Here is a 22,585-nt window from a genome sequence, read left to right as displayed (position 1 = left end):
TATGTCTTACTCTGCAGGTTGAGTATGAAGTATGTCTTACTCTGTAGGTTGAGTATGAAGTATATACAATATGAAGAGTATAAAGTATGTCTTACTCTGCAGGTTGAGTATGAAGTATGTCTTACTCTGTAGGTTGAGTATGAAGTATATACAATATGAAGAGTATAAAGTATGTCTTACTCTGTAGGTTGAGTATGAAGTATGTCTTACTCTGTAGGTTGAGTATGAAGTATGTCTTACTCTGTAGGTTGAGTATGAAGTAGGTACGAAGTATGTCTTACTCTGCAGGTTGAGTATGAAGTATGTCTTACTCTGTAGGTTGAGTATGAAGTAGGTACGAAGTATGTCTTACTCTGTAGGTTGAGTATGAAGTATGTCTTACTCTGTAGGTTGAGTATGAAGTATGTATGAAGTATGTCTTACTCTGTAGGTTGAGTATGAAGTATGTCTTACTCTGTAGGTTGAGTATGAAGTATGTCTTACTCTGTAGGTGAGTATGAAGTATGTCTGACTCGCAGGTTGAGTATTGAAGTATAATCTTACTCTGCAGGTTGAGTATAAAGTATATACAATATGAAGAGTATGAAGTATGTCTTACTCTGCAGGTTGAGTATGAAGTATGTCTTACTCTGTAGGTTGAGATGAAGTATGTCTTACTCTGTAGGTTGAGTATGAAGCATGTCTTACTCTGCAGGTTGAGTATGAAGTATATCTTACTCTGTAGGTTGAGTATAAAGTATGTATGAAGTATGTCTTACTCTGCAGGTTGAGTATAAAGTATATACAATATGAAAGAGTATGAAAGATTGTCTTACTCTGCAGGTTGAGTATGAAGTATATCTTACTCTGTAGGTTGAGTATGAAGTATGTCTTATCTGTAGGAGTATAAAGTATGTATGAAGTATGTCTTACTCTGCAGGTTGAGTATAAGTATATACAATATGAAAGTATGAAGTATGTCTTACTCTGCAGGTTGAGTATAAAAGTATGTAAATATGAAGAGTATAAAGTATGTCTTACTCTGCAGGTTGAGTATGAAGTATGTCTTATTCTGCAGGTTGAAGTATGAAGTATGTCTTACTCTGTTAGGTTGAGTATGGAGTATGTCTTACTCTCCAGGTTGAATATGAAGTATGTCTTACTCTGCAGGTTGAGGTATGAAGTATGTCTTACTCTGTAGGTTGAGTATTGAAGTATTTGTCTTACTCTGTAGGTTGAGTATGAAGTATGTCTTACTCTGTAGGTTGAGTATGAAGTATGTCTACTCTGTAGGTGAGTATAAAGTATGTATGAAGTATGTCTTACTCTGCAGTTGAGTATAAAGTATACAATATGAAGAGTTATGAAGTATGTCTTACTCTGCAGGTGGAGTATGAAGTATGTCTTACTCTGTAGGTTGAGTATGAAATTGTCTTACTCTGCAGGTGTGAGTATGAAGTATATCTTACCTCTGTAGGTTGAGTATGAAGTATGTCTTTACTCTGTAGGTTGAGTATAAAGTATGTATAAAGTATGTCTTACTCTGCAGGTTGAGTATAAAGTATATACAATATGAAGAGTATAAAGTATGTCTTACTCTGCAGGTTGAGTATAAAGTATGTCTTACTCTGCAGGTTGGTATGAAGTATGTATGAAGTAGCTTACTCTGTAGGTTGAGTATAAAGATATGTATGAAGTATGTCTTACTTCTGCAGGTTGAGTATAAAGAGTCTTAATCTGCAGGTTGAGTATGAAGTATGTATTGAAGTATGTCTTACTCTGTAGGTTGAGTATGAAGTATGTCTTACTCTGCAGGTTGAGTATGAAGTATGTCTTACTCTGCAGGTGAGTATGAAGTATAATCTTACTCTGTAGGTTGAGTTATGAAGTATGTCTTACTCTGTGGTTGAGTATAAAGTATGTATGAAGTATTCTTACTCTGCAGGTGAGTATAAAGTATATACAATATGAAGAGTATAAAGTATGTCTTACTCTGCAGGTTGAGTATAAGTATGTCTTACTCTGCAGGTTGAGTATGAAGTATGTATGAAGTATGTCTTACTCTGTAGGTTGAGTAAAAGTATGTATGAAGTATGTCTTACTTCTGCAGGTTGAGTATAAAGTATGTCTTGCCTCGCAGGTTGAGATTGAAGTATTGTATGAAGTATGTCTTTTACTCTGTAGTTGAGTATGAAGTATGTCTTACTCTGCAGGTTGAGTATGAAGTATGTCTTACTCTGCAGGTTTAGTATGAAGTATATCTTACTCTGTAGGTCGAGTATGAAGGTATGTCTTATCCTGTAGGTTAGTATAAAGTAGTATGAAGTATGTCTTACTCTGCAGGTTGAGTATAAAGTATGTCTTACTCTGTAGGTTGAGTATGAAGTATGATGAAGTATGTCTTACTCTGTAGGTTGAGTATAAAGTATGTATGAAGTATGTCTTACTCTGCAGTGAGAATAAAGTATGTTTTGCTCTGCAGGTTGAGTATGAAGTATGTATGAAGTATGTCTTACTCTGTAGTTGAGTAATGAAAGTATGTCTTACTCTGCAGGTTGAGTATGAAGTATGTCTTACTCTCCAGGTGAGTATGAAGTTATATCTTACTCTGTAGGTTGAGTATGAAGTATGTCTTACTCTGGAGGTTGAGTATAAGTATAGTATGAAGTATGTCTTACTCTGCAGGTTGAGTATGAAGTATGTCTTACTCTGTAGGTTGAGTATGTAAGTAGGTACGAAAGTATGTCTTACTCTGGTAGGTTGAGTATGAAGTATGTCTTACTCTGTAGGTGAGTATGAAGTATGTATGAAGTATGTCTTACTCTGTAGGTTTGAGTATTGAAGTATGTCTTACTCTGTAGGTGAGTATGAAGTATGTTCTTACTCTGTAGGTTGATAGGGAAGTATGTCTTAACTCTGAGGTTGAGTTATGAAGTAGTCTTTACTCTGTAGCGTTGAGTATGAAGTATGTCTTACTCTGTAGGTTGAGTATAAGTATGTATAAGTATGTCTTACTCTGCAGGTTGAGTATAAGTATAAATATGAAGAGTATGAAGTATGTCTTACTCTGCAGGTTGAGTTATGAAGTATGTCTTACTCTGTAGGGAGTATGAGTATGAAGTATGTCTTACTCTTGCAGGTTGAGTATGAAGTATTCTTACTCTGTAGGTTGAGTATGAAGTTATATCTTACTCTGTAGGTTGAGTATAAAGTATGTATGAAGTAGTCTACTCTGCAGTGAGTATAATATATATGAAGAGTATGAAGTATGTCTTACTCTGCAAGTTGAATAGTAAAGTATATATATAGAAAGTATGTCTTACTCTGCAGGTTGAGTATAGAAGCTATGTCTTATTCTGCAGGTTGAGTTATGAAGTATGTTTACTCTGTAGGTTGATTATTGAAGTATGTATGAAGTATGTCTTACTCTGTAGGTTGAGTATAAAGTATGTATGAAGTATGTCTTACTCTGCAGGTTGATATAAAGTATGTCTTGTCTGCCAGGTTGAGTATGAAGTATGTATGCAGTATGTCTTACTCTGTAGGTTTGAGTATGAAGGATGTCTTACTCTGCAGGTGAGTATGAAGTATGTCTTACTCTGCAGGTTGATATGAAGTATATCTTACTCTGTAGGTGAGTATGAAGTATGTCTTACTCTGTTAGGTTAGTATAAAGTATGTATGAAGATGTCTTACTCTGCAGGTTGAGTATGAAAGTATGTTCTACTCTGCAGGTTGAGTATGAAGTATGTATGAAGTATGTCTTACTCTGTAGGTTGAATATAAGTATGTATGAAGTATGTCTTACTCTGCAGTTGAGTATAAAGGATGTCTTCTCTGCAGGTTGAGTATGAAGTATGTATGAAGTATGTCTTACTCTGTAGGTTGAGTATGAAATATGTCTTACTTGTGAGGTTGAGTATGAAGTATGTCTTACTCTTAGGTTGAGTAGAAGTCATATTACTCTGTAGGTTAGTATGAAGTATGTCTTACTCTGTAGGTTGAGTATGAAGTATGTAGAAGTATGTCTTACTCTGCAGGTTGAGTATGAAGTATGTCTTACTCTGTAGGTTGAGTATGAAGTAGGTACGAAGTATGTCTTACTCTTGTAGGTTGAGTATGAAGTATGTCTTACTCTGTAGGTTGAGTATGAAGTATGTATGAAGTATGTCTTACTCTGTAGGTTGAGTATGAAGTATGTCTTACTCTGTAGGTTGAGTATGAAGTATGTCTTACTCTGTAGGTTGGAGTATGAATGTCTTACTCTGCAGGTTGAGTATTGAAGTTATATCTTACTCTGTAGGTTGATATGTAAGTATGGCTTACTCTGAGGTTGAGTTAGTAGTATGAAGTATGTCTTACTCTGAGGTTGAGTATAAGTATATACATATGAAGAGTATGAAGTATGTCTTACTCTGCAGGTTGAGTATGAAGTATGTCTTACTCTGTAGGATTGAGTATGAAGTATGTCTTACTCTGAGGTTGAGTATGAAGTATGTCTTACTCTTGTAGGTTGAGTATGAAGTATGTCTTACTCTGTAAGGTTTGGAGTATAAAGTATGTATGAAAGTATGTCTTACTCTCGAAGTGAGTATAAAGTATACAATATGAAGAGTATGAAGTATGCTTAATCTGCAGGTTGAGTATAAAAGTTTATACAATATGAAGAGTATAAAGTATGTCTTACTCTGCAGGTTGAGAAAGATTAATGAAGTATGTCTTATTCTGCAGGTTAGTAAGTTTATGAAGTATGTCTTACTCTGTAGGTTGAGTATGAAGTATGTCTTACTCTCAGGTTGAGTATATGAAAGTATGTTACTCTGCAGGTGAGTATGAATATGTCTTACTCTGTAGTTGAGTATGGAAGTATGTCTTACTCTGTAGGTTGAGTATGAAGTATGTCTTACTCTTGTAGTTTGATGTATGAAGTTGTCTTACTCTGTAGGTGATATAAAGTATGTTATGAAGTATGGTCTTACTCTGCAGGTTGAGATACAAGTTATACAATTGAAGAGTATAAAGTATGACCTCATGAGTATGAAATATGTCTTACTCTGCAGGGTTTGGTATGAAGTATGTATGAAGTATGTCTTCTCTGTAGGTGAGATAAAGTATGTATGAAGTATGTCCTTACTCTGCAGGTTGAGTATAATATTATACAGAGTATAGAAGAGTTATAAAAGTATGTCTTACTCTGCAGGTTGAGTATAAGTATGTCTTAACTCTGCAGGTTGAATAAAGTATGTATGAGTATGCTCTTATCTGTAGGTTGGAGTATGAAGTATGTCTACTCTGCAGGTTAGTATGAAGATGTCTTACTCTGCAGGTTGGTATAAAGTATGTATGAAGTATGTCTTACTCTGCAGTTTGATTGCAGTTGAGTATGAAGTATGTCTTACTCTGCAGGTTGAGTATAAAGTATATACAATATGAATGAGTATGAAGTATGTTCTATACTCTGCAGGTTGAGTATAAGTAAGTATATAATTACCAATATAGTAATGAGTATGAAGTATGTCTTACTCTGCAGGTTGAGTATAAAGTATATACAATATGAAAGAGTATGAAGTATGTCTTACTCTGCAGGTTGAGTATGAAGTATGTCTGTACTTACTGTTGGCAGGTTGAGTATAAAAGTATGTATGAAAATATGTCTTACTCTGTAGGTTGATCTCCTTCCTTGTGTGGGTGTCTCCAGCTATTCATTAGCCTGGTCCCAGATCTGTTTGTGCTCTTGCCAACTCCATTGCTCTTATTGTCAAACCAAACATGGAATTAGCATTACATTCCATAAAGAGTTGGCAAGGGAGCAGAAACAGGCTAGCACCCAGGCTTGCTATTCCTTCTCCCCTTCTGTATTTCTATAAACTCCTGCCCTTTTTTAGCAGTCGTTGTATCRCCTAGCGTTAGCTTGTGATTCACCACAATATTCCATTTGAATCCCATTTGAATCCGGTCAAATCTGTCTGAAAGTCAGAGTGGTGGCCACGGTGGTTAGACAATTAATTGTGTTCTTCGGAGTGTTGCAAGATCTCACTGTGTGTTTTCATGAATGTTAAGCACTGTAATTGCACCATGAGAATGTATTCGTTACCGAATACAAGGACCCCTGTAACAATATATTTTCTCTCTCCTATATTTCAGACTCAGTCAGCATATCAACAGTGAAGAACATCAATGTCAACATGAGTCTGGGGCTAACCCTCACCCGCACAGCTACACAAGATACATTCATGGTAAACAGTTTTTATGTATAGAACGTCTAGCTATTCTAACCCTAATCCTCACCCGCACAGCTACACAAGATACATTCATGGTTAACAAGTTTGGAATCATTGCATCTGATTCTTTATAGCCACACAAGATAGATTCATGGTTAACAGGTTTGGAATCATTGCATCTGATTCTTTACAGCCACACAAGAACGATTCATCATGATCAACAGCTTTAACATCACTGCAGCTGGAGAGTTCATATAAGATCGTATCAGTCAATCAATCCCATATGTTTAGGGACTTGGGATTGATAGCCTAAATGTAATGTTGTTTTGGATGTTTTACCTTATATCTTGTGTGTTGTCTTCTTCTCCTGGTAGACATGTGGACCTCTGTGGGCTCAGAAGTGTGGCAGTCAGTATTATTACCCAGGGATCTGTGCAGAAGTCAGCCCTCTCTTCAACCCCCTGTCTTCGTTCTCACCTGCCCTTCAAAGTAAGAGTCCTTCATCATTTTAAATATCCTTAGCATACGAGTTATGTATTGTTTTCACCATTGATTAAAAGTATAAATTAAAAGCTAGAATCCTTATTTGAAACAATAGCAAAGCGTCCTCCCYGCCMCTGTTTTGCTAAARAGCTAAGGGATGGGGCTAGAGAAAGGTAACCACTCTCAAATTCCTAGAAAGAGCTGTGGATGTACATTTGCAACCACATTTTGAGGCTATATATTGTTTATTTGCATTTATGTTGTGTACAAATGTACACATTGCCGTAAAACAAGCTTATATTTTGTGTTCTGATAGGGTACAAAAGTTGAACTAAGCTCATGAGGCATTTCTACGTTATATTCCTCAAGAACCAATGGGTACACAGCTGTATAAAAATGGATGCAGCAACTAAGGATTCTAGCTTTAAGTCCGACTGTATATCATATTTAACGCCCCTTTGTGATTGGAGTTAGGAATGATTACCATGGAAAATGCACGTGTTGACATTAACTCAATTCTTATCTTGTCTTTCCAGCTTGTGGGGGTCCAATGGATATTGCTATTATTGTGGATGGATCCAACAGTATATATCCCTGGCCACCAGTTGTGGCTTTCCTCAAGAAACTGTTGGAGAATTTAGATATTGGACCGGATAATACTCAGGTAAGTGTGCTCACAGTTATCAATGTATATCATCTGACATTTGTCAAGGTTATTGACAATGCGTCTTTTAAAGGCAATGTTCCCGCATCCGCAGAGATCTCATTCATGGTTAACACTGCATATATCAGCTCAGTCGGAGATCGCCTTTAAAAGCTGCATTGTGGACAACCCGCAGTCGGATTGAATCTTGGCCCAAGTAAATGATCTATCCCTATCTGTTTTTGTTGACCCTATGTTAATGTTTTCAGGCAAGTATTATACAGTACGGGGTTGAGCCAGTCGTTGAATTCCATCTGAACGCCTACAAAACCAAAGACTCGATCATTGCGGCTGCAGCGAACATTCTCCAGAGGGAAGGCCTGGAGACAAACACCTTCCGCGCCATTGAATTTGCTAGGTGTGTCTCAGTCGACAACACTTTCTATTCTTGCAGTGTCAACATAGTCTAAATTCTGCACCCCAAATGGCACCCTATTCCCTACATAGTGCACTACTTTTGGCCAGAAATAGTACACTATGTGGGTGCCATTAGGGAGGCAAGCCTAAGGCATTTCCTCCTGTTCTCTTTTAGTCAATGGGTCCTTAGGATCACTCTTTTGTTGCTGCAAATTTTCCTGTACAGCAGCAAATGCAAACTTGTAGTCTATTCAAGGTTTTAAAAGGCTTCTAAAGTTTGTAATTTCCACTTTAAAATGTCAGACTTTCCACTTTAAAATGTCAGATCAAGCCGTACAATTTTTTAAAATTATAAGCCACATAATAATTCACATTTTCTGTTGCTGCAGGATTATTTGCTGTAGAAAAGTGGCTCAAATTAAGATCCTACATCTGCATCATTGGAAATGATGCAGACAATTACATTGATGAAAGCAACAATCATTCCACAATATTAAAGCTGATCCACCCACAAAAACAATTTTTTTATATATATATATTTTTTTAAATACAAAAATATCCTACATCTGTAAGTGATCGTGACCCTCATGTAATTTAAATATATATATATATATCCTGACTCTGTTGACTCAACATATTTATAAAAAAGAACAAAAGGATTAGAATCTCTCTGTGCATACTGAAAACCCCCCAAATGGGGTYAGAATTGAGCACTTGAATGGAATAGAATGGAATACAACACAATGAAATGTGTTCAGAACAAACGTTTTAGAAGCTTTTTCTTTACATTGGTATTGAATTGGGTTGGAATATGTTGAGATGTGACACTTTTTGACCGGGTGTCTCAGACAGAACGCGTTCCTGCCCGGGAACGGGGCTCGACCCGGAGCCAGCAAAGTGATGGTGGTGGTGACGGACGGAGAGTCTCACGACAAGAACCTCCGAGACGACGTCATCAGGAAGTGTGAGAGTGAGAAGATCACCCGCTTTGGTATTGCTGTGAGTAAATATCCCACTTATTTGGTTGAACCTTGATTTATCCAGGTTAGTCTCGTTGACATAAAATCTCTTTCGTAAAAGACACCTGGATATACAGTACGTACCGTGTTGAGTGTGAGGTATTAACATTTACTGTTKGAGACCTTTGATACCTCTATAAAATGTCATTATTATTATTATGGTATATCAATCTTCCCTTTTATTCTAATATAAATGATTTTAAAATGTATTCTTTATTATGTTTTTCTAGGTCCTTGGGTATTACATAAGGAATGACATTGACACTAAGAACCTGATTGCTGAGATCAAGTCCATCGCCAGTACCCCGACAGAYAGGTACTTCTTCAATGTGTCAGCTGAGGAGGCTCTGCTSGAGATCGCTGGATCTCTGGGAGACCGCATCTTCAACATTGAGGGTAAAGTTGTGTTTTAAGTAATGCTGAATTTGTATCATGGTCCATTCTAACAATAATGAGCTACCATTTACAAAACTGGAAATAGTAACACAACCACTTTATTGCACTTAACCTAACCTGTTCATTGTGTTTTCGGGGGGGTTAGGTACTGGGAAAGGTGGTGACTTTCAGATGGAGATGTCCCAAGTGGGATTCAGTGCCCACCAAACCAAGAAGCAGGTATGGGATATAAACCCCAACTGTTACTTTAAATCAGTTAGCCTATTTGGTACAATTTTATTTCACGGGTGTCCACGTAACACATTCATAAGCAGTACCTGAACATTTCTTAGTGTGTTTTTAACGGGTACTTTTCTCGCTCTCATTACAGAACATGATGATGCTGGGTGCAGTGGGGGCCTACGGCTGGAGTGGTACTGTGGTTCACTACACTACCCAGAAATCGGACATCTTCCCCAAGACAACCTTTGAGAAAATCCTAGAGGACAGAAACCACAGCTCACTATTAGGTAAGTGAGCTTGCAGTCATCTACGAGTCAATATTGTCTACTTTATCTTCATTTTATGTTGTGCTATTGTATTATTAGTTCATTAACACCAAGCCATTCTAAGGCCTCTTGCTTTTCCAACAATTTCTAACTTCCTTTGAATGTGTATTGAAGCTCAAACAATAGATATCTTGATTTACAGTGTGACTGGCAGTAAGACTACTAGCACTGAATATTGTTACACGTTTGTCCATAATATCGTGTTCGGCTGTTCTGCTCAGGCTACTCTGTGACAACGCTGAATGATGGGAGCATAGAGTACTAYGTGGCTGGCGCTCCTCGGTCCAACCACACTGGACAGGTCATAGTGTACATCATCAACGGCAAGGGACAACCCACCGTCATCGACTCCCAGAGAGGRGAGCAGGTAAGGCTCTCTGATTAAAATGGAAGAGAAGAGCGGTTGACAAWGGKGACAGTTCTGTAAGTCGCTTTGGATGAAAGTGTTTGCTAAATGAACCATATTGAAGAGAAGAGCAATTGGTGTGTTGTTAGATGTTATGGCTCTCTACTATCTCTATCTATCATACAGTATATATATATCTATCTATCTATCTCTCTCTCTCTCTCTCCAATGATCTAATCATATCGGACTTGTCCGATTTGTTCCCATCTGCTTTGTGAACGTCGTTATCCTTTGTTTCTGCTCATTGATTCAAAATATATGTTCTTCTTAATAGTTTGCTGTAWACGCTTTCGATTCTGTAGATAGGCTCCTACTACGGCAGCGTACTCTGTCCCCTGGATGTGGATAAAGATGGTGTGTCTGATCTACTACTGGTTGGAGCTCCCATGTTCATGAACGAACAGCAGAAGGAGATTGGGAAAGTCCATCTCCTCTCCTTCACTAAGGTAAGCCACACATCTTATTTTTTTTCACCTTTAYTTAACCAGGTAGGCCAGTTGAGAACAAGTTCTCATTTACAACTGCGACCTGGCCAAGGTAAAGCAAAGCAGTGTGACACAAACAACMACACAGAWTTACACATGGAATAAACAAACGTACAGTCAATAACACCAAAGAAAAAGTCTATATACAGTGTGTGCAAATGGCGTGAGGAGGTAAGGCAATAAATAGSCCATAGTAGCGAAGTAMYTACAATTTAGCAAATTAACACTGGAGTGATAGATGTGCAGATGATGATGTGCAAGTAKAAATACTGGTGTGCAAAAGAGCAAAAAAGTAATAAAGTAAATAAAAACAATATGGGGATGAGGTAGGTAGATTGGATGGGCTGTGTGCAGCTGCAGCGATCGGTTAGCTGCTCAGATAGCTGATGTTTAAAGTTAGYGAGGGAGATWTAAGTCTCCAACTKCAGCGATTTTTGCAATTCGTTCCCGTCATTGGMTGACTTGGTGTACTGTACACCAAGTCAGCCAGACAGATCTTCCCAAAACTGTTTATATTTTTTGAGTGCAGACCCACTACTGTACATTTCATCTAATGGTTTTATTTTGGTGTACACACGGCATTCTCTGAGCACAGTGGTTTCAAGATCTTTTGAAAGTCACGTCTTCCTAAAGTACACTAATATTCATTGTTTGTTTTCCATTGGTGCTTCTAGGGCATCCTAAGTGTCCAGGGGTYCCTGGAGGGTCCGTCCCCRGWGGASAACGCTCGTTTTGGGATGTCTATCTCAGCGGTGCCTGACCTCAACATGGATGGCTACAGTGATGTGGTGGTGGGAGCCCCACTGGAAGACAACAACAAAGGTGTRATCTATGTCTTCAACGGGGACAAGAAGAGACTCAGGACACAGTATTCCCAGGTAGCTGCAGGTTGCAGATTGTGCTCAGTGCTATCACTCAACGCAACCTTATCCTAACTCGTGGTCACTCGCTAGCACAGGGGTGGGAAAACTACGGGCCGCGAGCCCATTCAATCCGGCCAACGGGAGGTTTTAGTAAAAAAAATACAAAGATAACTTTTATGGGGGGGGGTGTATTTTGGGTTGAAAAAAAACTCCAGGCCACACTTGAACGTCTAAAACTAGATAGAAAGTATGTAAAAATGATAATAGATCTATATATTTTTAATGACTGATATTTTTCTGGCCTGCAAAAAAAAAGTGCGACCGTTGAGTTTCTAAATCTGGACGTGGCCTTCGAGCCAAGACGTTTCCCCACTCCTGCGCTACCGCCATGTCACAACTGAACCTGTTGTTGTGTCTACATATAATTATCTGACGCTTTGGGATTCWGTAGAAGTGTTTCTCAATCTGATGGAATTCAGCCAACGTGAGATCAAGTGTGAGATCGTGTTTTATCCTGTTCATTTCAGAAGATCCTGGGCTCCAAGCTGGACACTGCGTTGCGGTACTTCGGGAGGTCCATGGACGCCAGCACCGACTTAAACGATGACACCATACCAGATGTCTCAGTGGGGGCTTATGGAATGGTGGTCCAGCTCTGGTGAGACTCGCTCAGTCATTTCTTTCTCTTTTTTAAAATACTTTCTTTTTCTTAACCCTGCTCTTTCGGAGGTCAACTAAATCATTTGGTTYCCCTCAATTCACACGCGTCTCACAAGTTATCTACTCGAGTTACCGTGTTGACTTTAGACTTGAAATCAGCACGTTGGCAGCTGTTCTTTGCAGTTGAACAACTTATTTTTGGTTTACAATAACTCCAAACCGAAGAAATGAAATTACAGTAGGCTCTGAGAGAAACATCTTATACTTACTGTATCTCCTCACGTTTTAGTTGACTGAGTGAGATGTGCTGTCTCATGGAAAGCCTTCTCTCACATAACTCTGGGAAAGCATTTAGTCTTGTCACCTCCTCCCACTCCATCTAGAGAGCAAAATAGCTGGGAGGATTTGGTTTAAAGAGGTTGGATTATGCTGACCATTCCCATCTGGATCTGACACTGCTGCTAACCACTTCTACGGAGTTGCTGATGTCACTTACACAATCAACACATCAATCAATCAATCAGTCAACCAATGAGCCAGTCAGTTAATCAATACATGAACCAATCTGAAGTTGACTCGTGACTCATGAAGTTGCCTTGTGATCGAAGCATCTCTCAGTAGATGTAGTCATTCAAACGTAAAAGAGCTAGTTAGCTTGATATATGATTATGACTCACTGATTATGACCTCTCCCAGGTCTCGGGGTCTGGCCGTGGTGACAGCGAGGGCAACCTTCAACCCTGACACGGTCAGCATCCTGAGTAAGACGTGCAGGGTGAGTGGGAGGCTGGTGTCCTGCTTCAACACCTCCGTCTGTTTCAGCGCCACCTTCAGGCCCAAGATACCTGTAGGACCTGTGGGTAAGCCCTGCTTTCCTCTCTCTCTCTCTCTCTCTCTCTCTCTCTCTCTCTCTCTCTCTCTCTCTCTCTCTCTCTCTTCCCTGTCTCCCACTTGACAGTGTCACTGTCAAATCAGTGGACGCGCTCAGTATATCAGGGGCTTTTCACATCCTAGCAATGGTTAGTATCTCCCTCTAATAGTGTCTTGTTGCCTGTGTTACTTCTCACCTCAGCTGTCAGGTTCAACCTGACCCTGGATGCTGAGCTCCAGTCGTCCCGTGCCACCTCCAGAGGTCAGTTCAGGAACTCTGAGAGAGTCATGCAGAAAGACATCAGGGTTTCCACCGGGGAGGTCTGTGAGACACTAGAGGTCTTTGTTCAGGTAAAGATAGATAATATGAAAAGGTTTGATGATGATTTGCTGAATGAAGTGTGTCTGTTKTTTCTCCTTTATCAGGCCTTATTGAATGACTGTGTTAATTTATAATGGAGGAAACTTCCTTTTAACAAACTCTTAAAAATCAATCAATTTATCTTATTTCAGGAACATTTCCAAGACTAATGTTTACTTGTATGTACAGTACCAGCCAAAGTTTGGACACACCTACTCAGTTTCTCTTTAGTTTTACTATTTTCTATATTGTATAATAATAGGGAATACATCAACATTATTAAATAACATATGGACKCATGTAGTAATCAAAAAAGTGTTCAACAAATCAAAATATATTCTAGATTTTAGATTCTTCGAAGTAGCCACCCTTTGCCTTGATGACAGCTTTGCACACTCTTGGCATTCTCTTAACCATCTTCACCTGGAATGCTTTTCCAACAGTCTTGAAGGAGTTCCCACATATGCTGAGCACTTGTTGGCTGCTTTTCCTTCAATCTGTGCTCCAACTCATCCCAAACCATCTCAATTGGGTTGAGGTCGGGTGATTGTGGAGGCCAGGTCATCTGATCCAGCACTCCATCACTCTCCTGCTTGGTTAAATAGCCCTTACACAGCCTGGAGGTGTGTTGGGTCATTGTCCTGTTGAAAAACAAATGATAGTCCCATTAAGCGCCAACCAGATGGGATGGCGTATTGCTGCAGAATGCTGTGGTAGCCATGCTGGTTAAATGTGCCTTGAATTCAAAATAAATCACAGACAGTGTCACCAGCAAAGCACCCCCACACCATCACACCTCCTCCTTCATGTTTCACGGTGGGAACCACACATGCGGAGATCCATCATTCACCTCCTCTGCGTCTCACAAAGACACGACGGTTGGAACCAAAAATCTCAATTTTGGACTCATCAGACCAAAGGACAGATTTCCACCGCTCTAATGCTCATGTTTCTTGGCCCAAGCAAGTCTCTTCTTATTATTGGTGTCCTTTAGTAGTGGTTTCTTTGCAGCAATTCACGTAGTCTTCTCTGAACAGTTGATGTTGAGATGTGTCTGTTACTTGAACTCTGTGAAGCATTTATTTGGGCTGCAATTTCTGAGGCTGGTAACTCTCATGAACTTATCTTCAGCAGCAGAGGTAACTCTGGGACTTCCTTTCCTGTGGCGGTCCTCATGAGAGCCAGTTTCATCATAGCGCTTKATGGTTTTTGCGACTGCACAAAAGTTCCGGATTGACTGACCTTCATGTCTTAAAGTAATGATGGACTGTCGTTTCTCTTTGCTTATTTGAGCTGTTTTTGCCATCATATGGACTAGGTATTTAACCAAATAGGGCTATCATCTGTATACCACCCCTACCTTGTCAYAACACAACTGATTGGCTCAAACAYATTAAGAAGGAAATKAATTCCACAAATGAACTTTTAACAAGGCACACCTGTTAATTTAAATGCATTACAGGTGACTACCTCATGAAGCTGGTTGAGAGAATTCCAAGAGTGTGCAAAGCTGTCATCAAGGCAAAGGGGATGGCTACTTAGAAGAATCTCAAATATGAAATATATTTTGATTTGTTTAACAATTGTTTGGTTACTACATGATTCCATGTGTTATTTCATACTTTTGATGTCTGCACTATTATCCTACAATGTATAAAATAGTAAAAATAAAGAGAAATCCTGGAATGAGTAGGTGTGTCCAAACTTTTGGCTGGCACTGTATGTATGTATGATGATGGGGAAAAAACGATGCCCACTACTTTGCTGTATTATCTTGTCGTTTTCTTTTGGATACTTATGCAATTCCAAAAAGTTAATTGAGTTCTGATCCTGCTGATGAGAATGAGCTTTGTAGTCAAATTAATGAAACTAATACATCAAATCCTATCTTTTGCTTACTGTCTGACAGGAGGCCCCTGACTTTGTGAGCTCAATCGGTCTGCGTGTGGACATCACTCTGCAGGACCCAGACTCCAGTCCTGTTCTGGATGTTCTCAGTCCCACCGCCTGGGAGTTCTTTGTGAGTGACCACTCAATTAAAATATCAATAATATGGGATGTACATGAAATATATGTTGATGTTGCAATTGCTTGCAGTTGTTAGTAGGAATGAAAATCTTGTAGTTTTAGACTATTATTTGATATCAAAGTGTCATGATTAGGCCTAGTCATGATCAAAGTTGAACCRGGATGTAGACATGAGGCTAGGGTTATGGTTGTGGTTGAGACGAGGATGTAGACATGACTCTCGGGTTAGGGTTAGGGTTGTTGTGGTGAGGCTGGATATAGACATGAGGTAGGGTTGTGGTTGAGGCTGGATATAAGACATGAGGTTAGGGTGGTGTGAGGCTAGGATATAGACATGAGGTTAGGGTTGTGGTTGAGGCTTGGATATAGACATGAAGCTAGGGTTGTGGTTGAGGCTAGGATATAGACATGAGTTAGGGTTGTGGTTGAGGCTTGGATATAGACATGAACTAGGGTTGTGGTTGAGGCTAGATATAGACATGAGGTTAGGGTTGTGGTTGAGGCTAGGATATAGAACTTGAGGTTAGGTTTGTGGTTGAGCAAGGCACATAACTTAAGTTGGGTTGTAGGTTATGAGGCTTAGGATATTAGCACGGAGTAGGGTTGTGGTTGAGGCTAGCATATAAGACATGAGTTAAGCGGTTGTGGTTCGGTAGCCTCTACACGCCACCGTCATCTTGCGCCATCATAACTCACCCTCCTCTTACCACACCAACCCGGCTTCCGCGCTTTACTTGTACAGGGGACATGGGTCTTATTCAGTGAATTGCGTCTGAGAGGTCGATCCTATCTACTTTGTCTTATACTCACTTCTTCCTGCTTCGCCCTTGGTATCGCCATGTTGCCGTCCACTTTTAGTCGAGGGTCCACCATAGACTTATTAATCGAGCAATTTGTCTTATATCCCACATACCATGTAAATACATAAAAATCGTGAAGTCGGTATACTTGCCGTTCAAATTATTAGAAGCATTGTCTTATTTCACATAATTCCGCCTGTCACGGTGGTTATGTGCCATTGCCTCAATCACTTCCCTAAGTCTTATATAGTAGACTTTTAATAAAACAACCCTAGCTTAGATACATACACACACACAAACCAGGGCGTTTTTAATAATCACGTCATACACACAGTCATATACAAGGACGGTAGATCATTCTGATTGGCCATTGAAAAATGCATTCGGCCATCAAGTAGTGACGTAATAAATAATACGTAATTAGTTTATCGCACGATCTTTACTGTAATGAACATATGGTTCGACAAATTTAAGGCAACTTACACCAGTTAGGTTTTCTCAGCAAAATAAATTTGGTTAAATCCAATATGCAGAAATTTCAGTTTTTGAACACTAGGCTCTTGCTTACCGTGTGTTATCTCCATGAGGGTGACCGGGCTTTTTGTGAGAGGACCCCCGTCTGGGCGACAGTCCTAGCAAAGGCTTGAGATGCCTCAATGTCCAGGGCGCGAAGTTCCCGTCAGATCAACGTTCGTGGTCCACCAAATCTGTTAGGGTTGCGAAAGTTTCAACTGAGATATGGACATAGGACACTTGAACTTGATTAAAATAGAATTGTTTAAATTCAAGTAAATAAAATGGCAAATGCATCTTTTTCGTATAGTACGGGTCCACTGCCCCACCCCGCAAGGGTGGAAACCAGAGAAGACACTTGTTACTGACAAAGACAGTTATTAAAAATACTCATGACAGAGATAGTTCCACTTCCTGAGCCGCTGTCAGAGTAGAGAGACTTGGGCGTGGTTTAGACTTACCCAAGCCTATCGTTTGATGTTGGAATAAGCTAGTCCTAGCCCCCTTTGCGCTCTCTGTTGTCTCCCGATCCGCTGTTGCTGTGTAAGAATTAACGCTTCTTCAACCGGCAAAAGACTGGGGTCAGACCGCTCTGTAATATTGTCTGAGCTATTCACACCTGTTATACAATGTCCACATGTTCTCGCTCAGGCATAACTACAGCTTCCCAGCTTCTTATCTGAAGCTAAACTGTTTACTTTCGGCAATCACCACACACAGAACATCCAGCGCCGCAGACCAAACAGTTTAGCTAATATTCAATCACTTTCGTTGTAGTATTCAATCACATATCATAAGTTGCTTATATTCAATCATGTTTGTTATAGTATTCAATCACATATAATACAGTTGCTAATATTCAATCACGTTTGTTTTATTGGGTTATAGTGCATGAACCTCAGAACCCTCACTATGTTTTTCGTGTGTATTAGTTTATCCGTTATTGTCTGGTCAAAGCAGTGTCCTGATCACCCCCTCCCTGTGTCCTCTCTAAGGATTAAGCACAGTCCCCGGTCACATAGTTACAAGCGCCCCCACACTACTGATACTTTGTTGCATACACACACCATATTCATACCCACACAACCAGGCATTTCAGACCTGCTTTGTTCATGGTTAGGCCCTGAGCACTGGTAAGAGTGAGAACAATGGAAAATGGCAGGTTCAACAAGAGTCAGCAATCAAACCTTAATACATAAGAAGCCCTAACTAGCTTATAGTTATGTTAAGCATGTCAAAAAAACTTTATAAATACCCCACAAAAATTGTGCAGCTGTAGTAACTTTTTGAGGCCGCTGAGCGACCCGTGCCAAATCTTTTCAGCCTCCTGAGGGGGGAAGAGGTTGTTGTGTCTTTGTTCAACAACTGGTAGATGTGTGTGGACCAATGATCAGTTTTCCTTAGTGGATGTTGGACAAAACCGATTGCACGGCGGGAGAAAACGTCACGTTCGTCTGTAGCTGTAACCCCAACTAGCCACAACCACCTGAACGAAGCGGAACTTAAAGAGCTCTTAATTCCACTCCGACGCTGCTGCCTGCTAAGCTAGCAGCGGTTTTTAGAAATAATGCCTGAACAGATCTGTGAAAGTCAACTTTTTGTGTCTCGATTTGTTCTATATATGCACAATGCCAGGCCAAGGGATTGCTGTAGTCACCACCAGTAAGGAGAGTACGGGTACGTTATCTTAGGTAGGCTAGCCTAGTAGCAAACTTAACGCTAAACTAGTTATGTTTACGGACAACTAGCTAGCTGCCTAAACGATTGGTTAGCAGTTGCTAAACCCGCATTAACCCCTAGTTAGCAAAATACAATAAAAAGTTGAAATCTAGATCAGCTAACGTTAGATACATCGCCAAATACGATTTAGGCCCGTTTGTTGCCATTTAGCTAGCTAGCTCGTTAGCTAGCTACGGAAGTTTGGCTTGGCTAGCAGCTAGCTGCTAGAAGTTGACTGGCTAGCTTTGGGTCAGATCAGTTTGTATGGTAATTTTTATAAGCCCATGCATGTATTGGGAGAAGACACGGGGTAAGTCGCAAAATTGGTGAATTATTATATTTTTTAGCAGTGCTGACGGGAGTATGATTCCGGGGGTCTGAAATAGAATTTACAGTGTTTATCAATATTGAAAATAAATGACCAAATTGCTGCTGGTGACTGGTTAGTACGTAAGTGACGTTGACATTCTTTTTTTTTTTATAGAGTTGTTCCTGTCAGATATGCTAACAATCGAACTGTTCTGCAGTTTTAGAGATTTGTCAATTGACGAGTTTGTTTTTGTATGTTTATTGTGCAAAATGGATGTTAAGAATGGAGGACGATTGAAGCAGAGAGTTCCAAGTAACCCATTTGTCTGATTCAAATTAATGCCGTGCATAGATTACCTCAACATTCTCACAGTGTCAGGAAACACAGAAACAAGGTATCTGGAAAACAAACCAAATTGCAACAATATGAAGCAATGACTAATAAGCAGTGATCCAAAACTACCAACAATTTATCAGACAGTTATTTTACTTCTGTAGATTGATGTACAAGCTTGAGGAGTAATGACATGGATAACCGCCAACTTGTCCCATGGTTCTTCATGTCCTATGTCGGGTTTACCAAAAGAGCATTCCCACCATAGTAACCTTCCATCAGTTCCCAAACAACAAGTCAAGGGCAGAATTTTACGTCTTTTCCTGGAAAAAGAACAGGCACAAGTGATGGGGAGAATAACGCTGTCAAAGTGGTTTATTTCTGTAAATGCAAGAATCCCGTTAGTACATCTGAATGGCATTTTCCAAAGAGGAGTCATGCATGGATCACCGTCCAGATGATATTCCCATAAGCAAATGCAGTTTTCACCCTATGTGGTTCATATTGAAGCTCAATCAACCCATCTTCACAGGTGTGTGCGTTAAACCAAACCCCAGACCAATAATGAATTGCCATTGCTGCTGAAAATGTTCATCTAGCAAGATATAGACTGACATTCCTTCTGTCTAACCTCACCTGCTACAGAAAGCGGATGTAATCTTAAGCTGTATCTACTAAGATCGAGGGCTATTCTATTCTGACTAACTGTGAGCCATTCAACTTTCTTTCTGATGAGACGAAGACTAACAAGGCGATGGAAGACGGATCAATGCCAAAAACAGTAAATAGTATGATCGGCAGTGTTTGTGTCAGTTACTCAAGAAAAACCCAGACAATGTTGGGAACGTATTGGAAAAGTCCACTACAAGGAGTGAAGGAAATGGTGTAAAGTTTTCAGATGTTGGACTCTGGAGCGATAACAGCAAACTTTGATCGTCATTTACTGACAAGTGGTGTAGATCGTTGAGGTGTTCTGGAATATGCTAAAGAGCATTAAACAGATGCTCACCGGCATGTTTATATCTATGATTATTCTAGAATACAACTTTGATCTTGGTGTTGGTGTGATTAACAATTTGAATTTTGGCCAGCCGATTATGTTTAAAACTAAAAAGACATATGAAAAAGAATTACAAGAGGACACAACCTGGATGGTTAGCAAGAGTGGTTTGAATTTCCTGATCAAAGACAATTGAAAGCAAGTAAGCGTCTCTCTCAATGGGCAAGGGTCCAATTGCATACACCGGCGTCCAAAAAATCTAACACCCTTGACACCTGTAATAAAAGGGTTGTGGACTGATAATCTCCCTATCCGCATGTGAAGACTGAAAGCCTCTTTAACTGAGACAGTTTTAACACGGTGTGCGATGAGACTGCACTCCTTGGCCCTGAAAATGAGCCTAATGAAATATGCACAAAGGATGAGGCACTGATCTGGATGAGATCTATCCTCAACATGTCCAGACAGAAAGCGTCTTCTCTCAGACAGAATAACAAATTGGAGCAATCTCAAATGTGCCCACATTAGAAGAAGCATTGGAGTACCTCTACCCTCTCTGTAAAGGAAAAGGGACTTGACCTGGATGTGAAATCCTAAATGTGGTGAAAAAGGAGAAACTGACTTGGCATCTTATTGACCAGAGATGTAATGTTTGAAGTGGCTGATTTGCTTCAGACGTGTGTGGAAATTACAGGCCAAGATTTGTCTGTGATGTTCTAGACCAAAATTTTGATCTGGATTACAAAGTGGGGAAACCTGAGCTGGCCTCAAGAGATTATGGTTGCGTTAGCACGCAGTTTGCAGAGAAAGAAACATTTACATGGTCGAGAAGAGATGTGAATTTTACAAGGATACTTTCAGATAAAAATGTCGCAAAAAGACAGAATTCCTGCATGAGATTTGCAGTAACCAGAATTTCACTAACATCTCACTTGAGTGAAATACCGAAGACGGAAAGAAGTAACAAAAAGGAGGAGGTTGGATTTAATGAGAACAAAAAAAGAAATGGACATGTTATTAGCCAGGGTGTCTGAGGGAGGACGATTTGCTGGAAAGTCAGACAAGTAGGAACTCATGGGTCAAGGCTAGAGAGCCATCTCTGATCAGATTGCACTTGCACTTTGTGCTTGAATGAACGAAAGCCCCAAAGTGTTTATACCAAACTTAGACCATTCAAATGTGACGTTTACACCAAGAAGCTGGTGAAAGACTGCTACCGCGCCATCTGTGATGAAATATGGTTTGTGGGGGTCTGGGCCTTGATGTTGCATCAAACCTTGGCATTCACTCACTGTGGTTAATTTTGAAGCCTCAAATCAACCCCATACTTCACAGGTGTTTTAGCCGTAACTAACACCCAGACCAAGTATTGAATTGCCATTCGCCTGCTGAATGTTCATCTCTAGGCAAGATATAGTACTGGCCAGTTCCTTCTGTGCACCTCACTGCTTACAAGAAAAGCGATGTAATTTAGATGATATCTACTAGAACCGAGGCTAATTTTTCAGATTATTGGGGTGAACCATTTCATACTTCTTCCTTCCTGATATGAAAGACGAAGACTACAATCGCCCGATAGAAGACGAAGACTGCAATGCCTAAAAAGCGGTAGATGGATAAATATATATAACGGCAGTGGCGTGTCAGTTACGCAAACATAACCCAAGAGATTGTGGAAAGTATTGGAAAGATCCATACACGAAGTGCAAGGAACTTGGTGTAGATTTTCAAATGTTGGATCTGGAGTGAAGACAGAAAATTGATTCGTCATTTACTGAAACAAATGGTGTAATGGTTGAGGTGAGCTGAATATGCTAAAGCGATAAAAGCGCTGACAGCGTGTTATCTATGATATTCCTAGAATAGCAACCTTTGATCTTGGTGTTTGTAAATGAAGTACAATATACTTTTTTTCCTGCCCTGGACTATGGCAAAAACTAAAAAGACATTGAAAAAAGAATTACCTAAGAAGAAACAACCTGGGCTGGTTAGACAGAAGTGTTATGAAGCTTCCTGATCCAAGACAATGAAAGCAAGTAAACCGCTCTCATTACATGGCAAGGTCCAATCTTGCAACGACAGCAGTCTACATAGAATTAATCGTACACCTTTGACATCTGCATAAAAGGAGGAGCCTGTTGTGGACGCTGATATCTCCTCTCGCAGGCCTGCATGTCAAGGACTGAATTACCTCTTTACTGAGACAGTTTTAACCCACGGTGTGCGGGATGAGAACCTGTCGACGTTGCTTTTGTCCTGGCAAATGGTGATCATCCATGAATATGCTACAAGGATGAGGCTATGATTACTGGCTGTTGATTTCTAATCCATGCGACTTTGATACCAGAGGACCAGAAAGCTGTTCGGTTCCCACTCTATTTGAAGTAATTATAACTAAGATAGGAGGAATCCTTATGATGCCGACACATTATGATCCCCCAGGTCTCGGGTCTAGAGAGGCATTGGAGTACCGTCTAGCCACCTCACGCGCTGTAAGGAAAGAGAGAGGGACGGACCTGATGTGCAAAAAT

The 22,585-nt window shown here is 40.0% G+C and overlaps 1 protein-coding gene across 2 annotated transcripts in view; it reads left to right on the top strand.

Annotated features, from left to right (window-relative positions):
• The first annotated feature begins 6,129 nt into the window (after window positions 1–6,129).
• itga2.2 (integrin, alpha 2 (CD49B, alpha 2 subunit of VLA-2 receptor), tandem duplicate 2) overlaps window positions 6,130–22,585 on the top strand; it is a 22,631-nt gene continuing 6,175 nt past the window's right edge. Inside the window, exons 1-15 of one of the 2 annotated variants that reach the window (XM_070440651.1) lie at window positions 6,130–6,215; window positions 6,575–6,689; window positions 7,220–7,347; window positions 7,596–7,744; window positions 8,592–8,742; window positions 8,993–9,158; window positions 9,304–9,377; window positions 9,529–9,667; window positions 9,928–10,073; window positions 10,415–10,558; window positions 11,272–11,475; window positions 11,991–12,118; window positions 12,817–12,980; window positions 13,193–13,341; window positions 15,261–15,371. In XM_070440651.1, the coding sequence (XP_070296752.1) occupies window positions 6,165–6,215; window positions 6,575–6,689; window positions 7,220–7,347; window positions 7,596–7,744; window positions 8,592–8,742; window positions 8,993–9,158; window positions 9,304–9,377; window positions 9,529–9,667; window positions 9,928–10,073; window positions 10,415–10,558; window positions 11,272–11,475; window positions 11,991–12,118; window positions 12,817–12,980; window positions 13,193–13,341; window positions 15,261–15,371 (2,019 nt within the window). In that variant the 5' untranslated portion in view covers window positions 6,130–6,164. Of the gene's footprint in view, window positions 6,216–6,574; window positions 6,690–7,219; window positions 7,348–7,595; window positions 7,745–8,591; window positions 8,743–8,992; window positions 9,159–9,303; window positions 9,378–9,528; window positions 9,668–9,927; window positions 10,074–10,414; window positions 10,559–11,271; window positions 11,476–11,987; window positions 12,119–12,816; window positions 12,981–13,192; window positions 13,342–15,260; window positions 15,372–22,585 lie in introns of both variants that reach the window. The other variant, XM_023986150.2, reaches the window with a different exon arrangement.

This window comes from Salvelinus sp. IW2-2015, linkage group LG4q.1:29 (genome assembly GCF_002910315.2).
Source record: "Salvelinus sp. IW2-2015 linkage group LG4q.1:29, ASM291031v2, whole genome shotgun sequence".
Lineage (NCBI taxonomy): Eukaryota > Metazoa > Chordata > Actinopteri > Salmoniformes > Salmonidae > Salvelinus > Salvelinus sp. IW2-2015.
The sequence above is the reverse complement of the archived record's forward strand: the minus strand, read 5'-3'. Positions and strand labels throughout refer to the sequence as shown.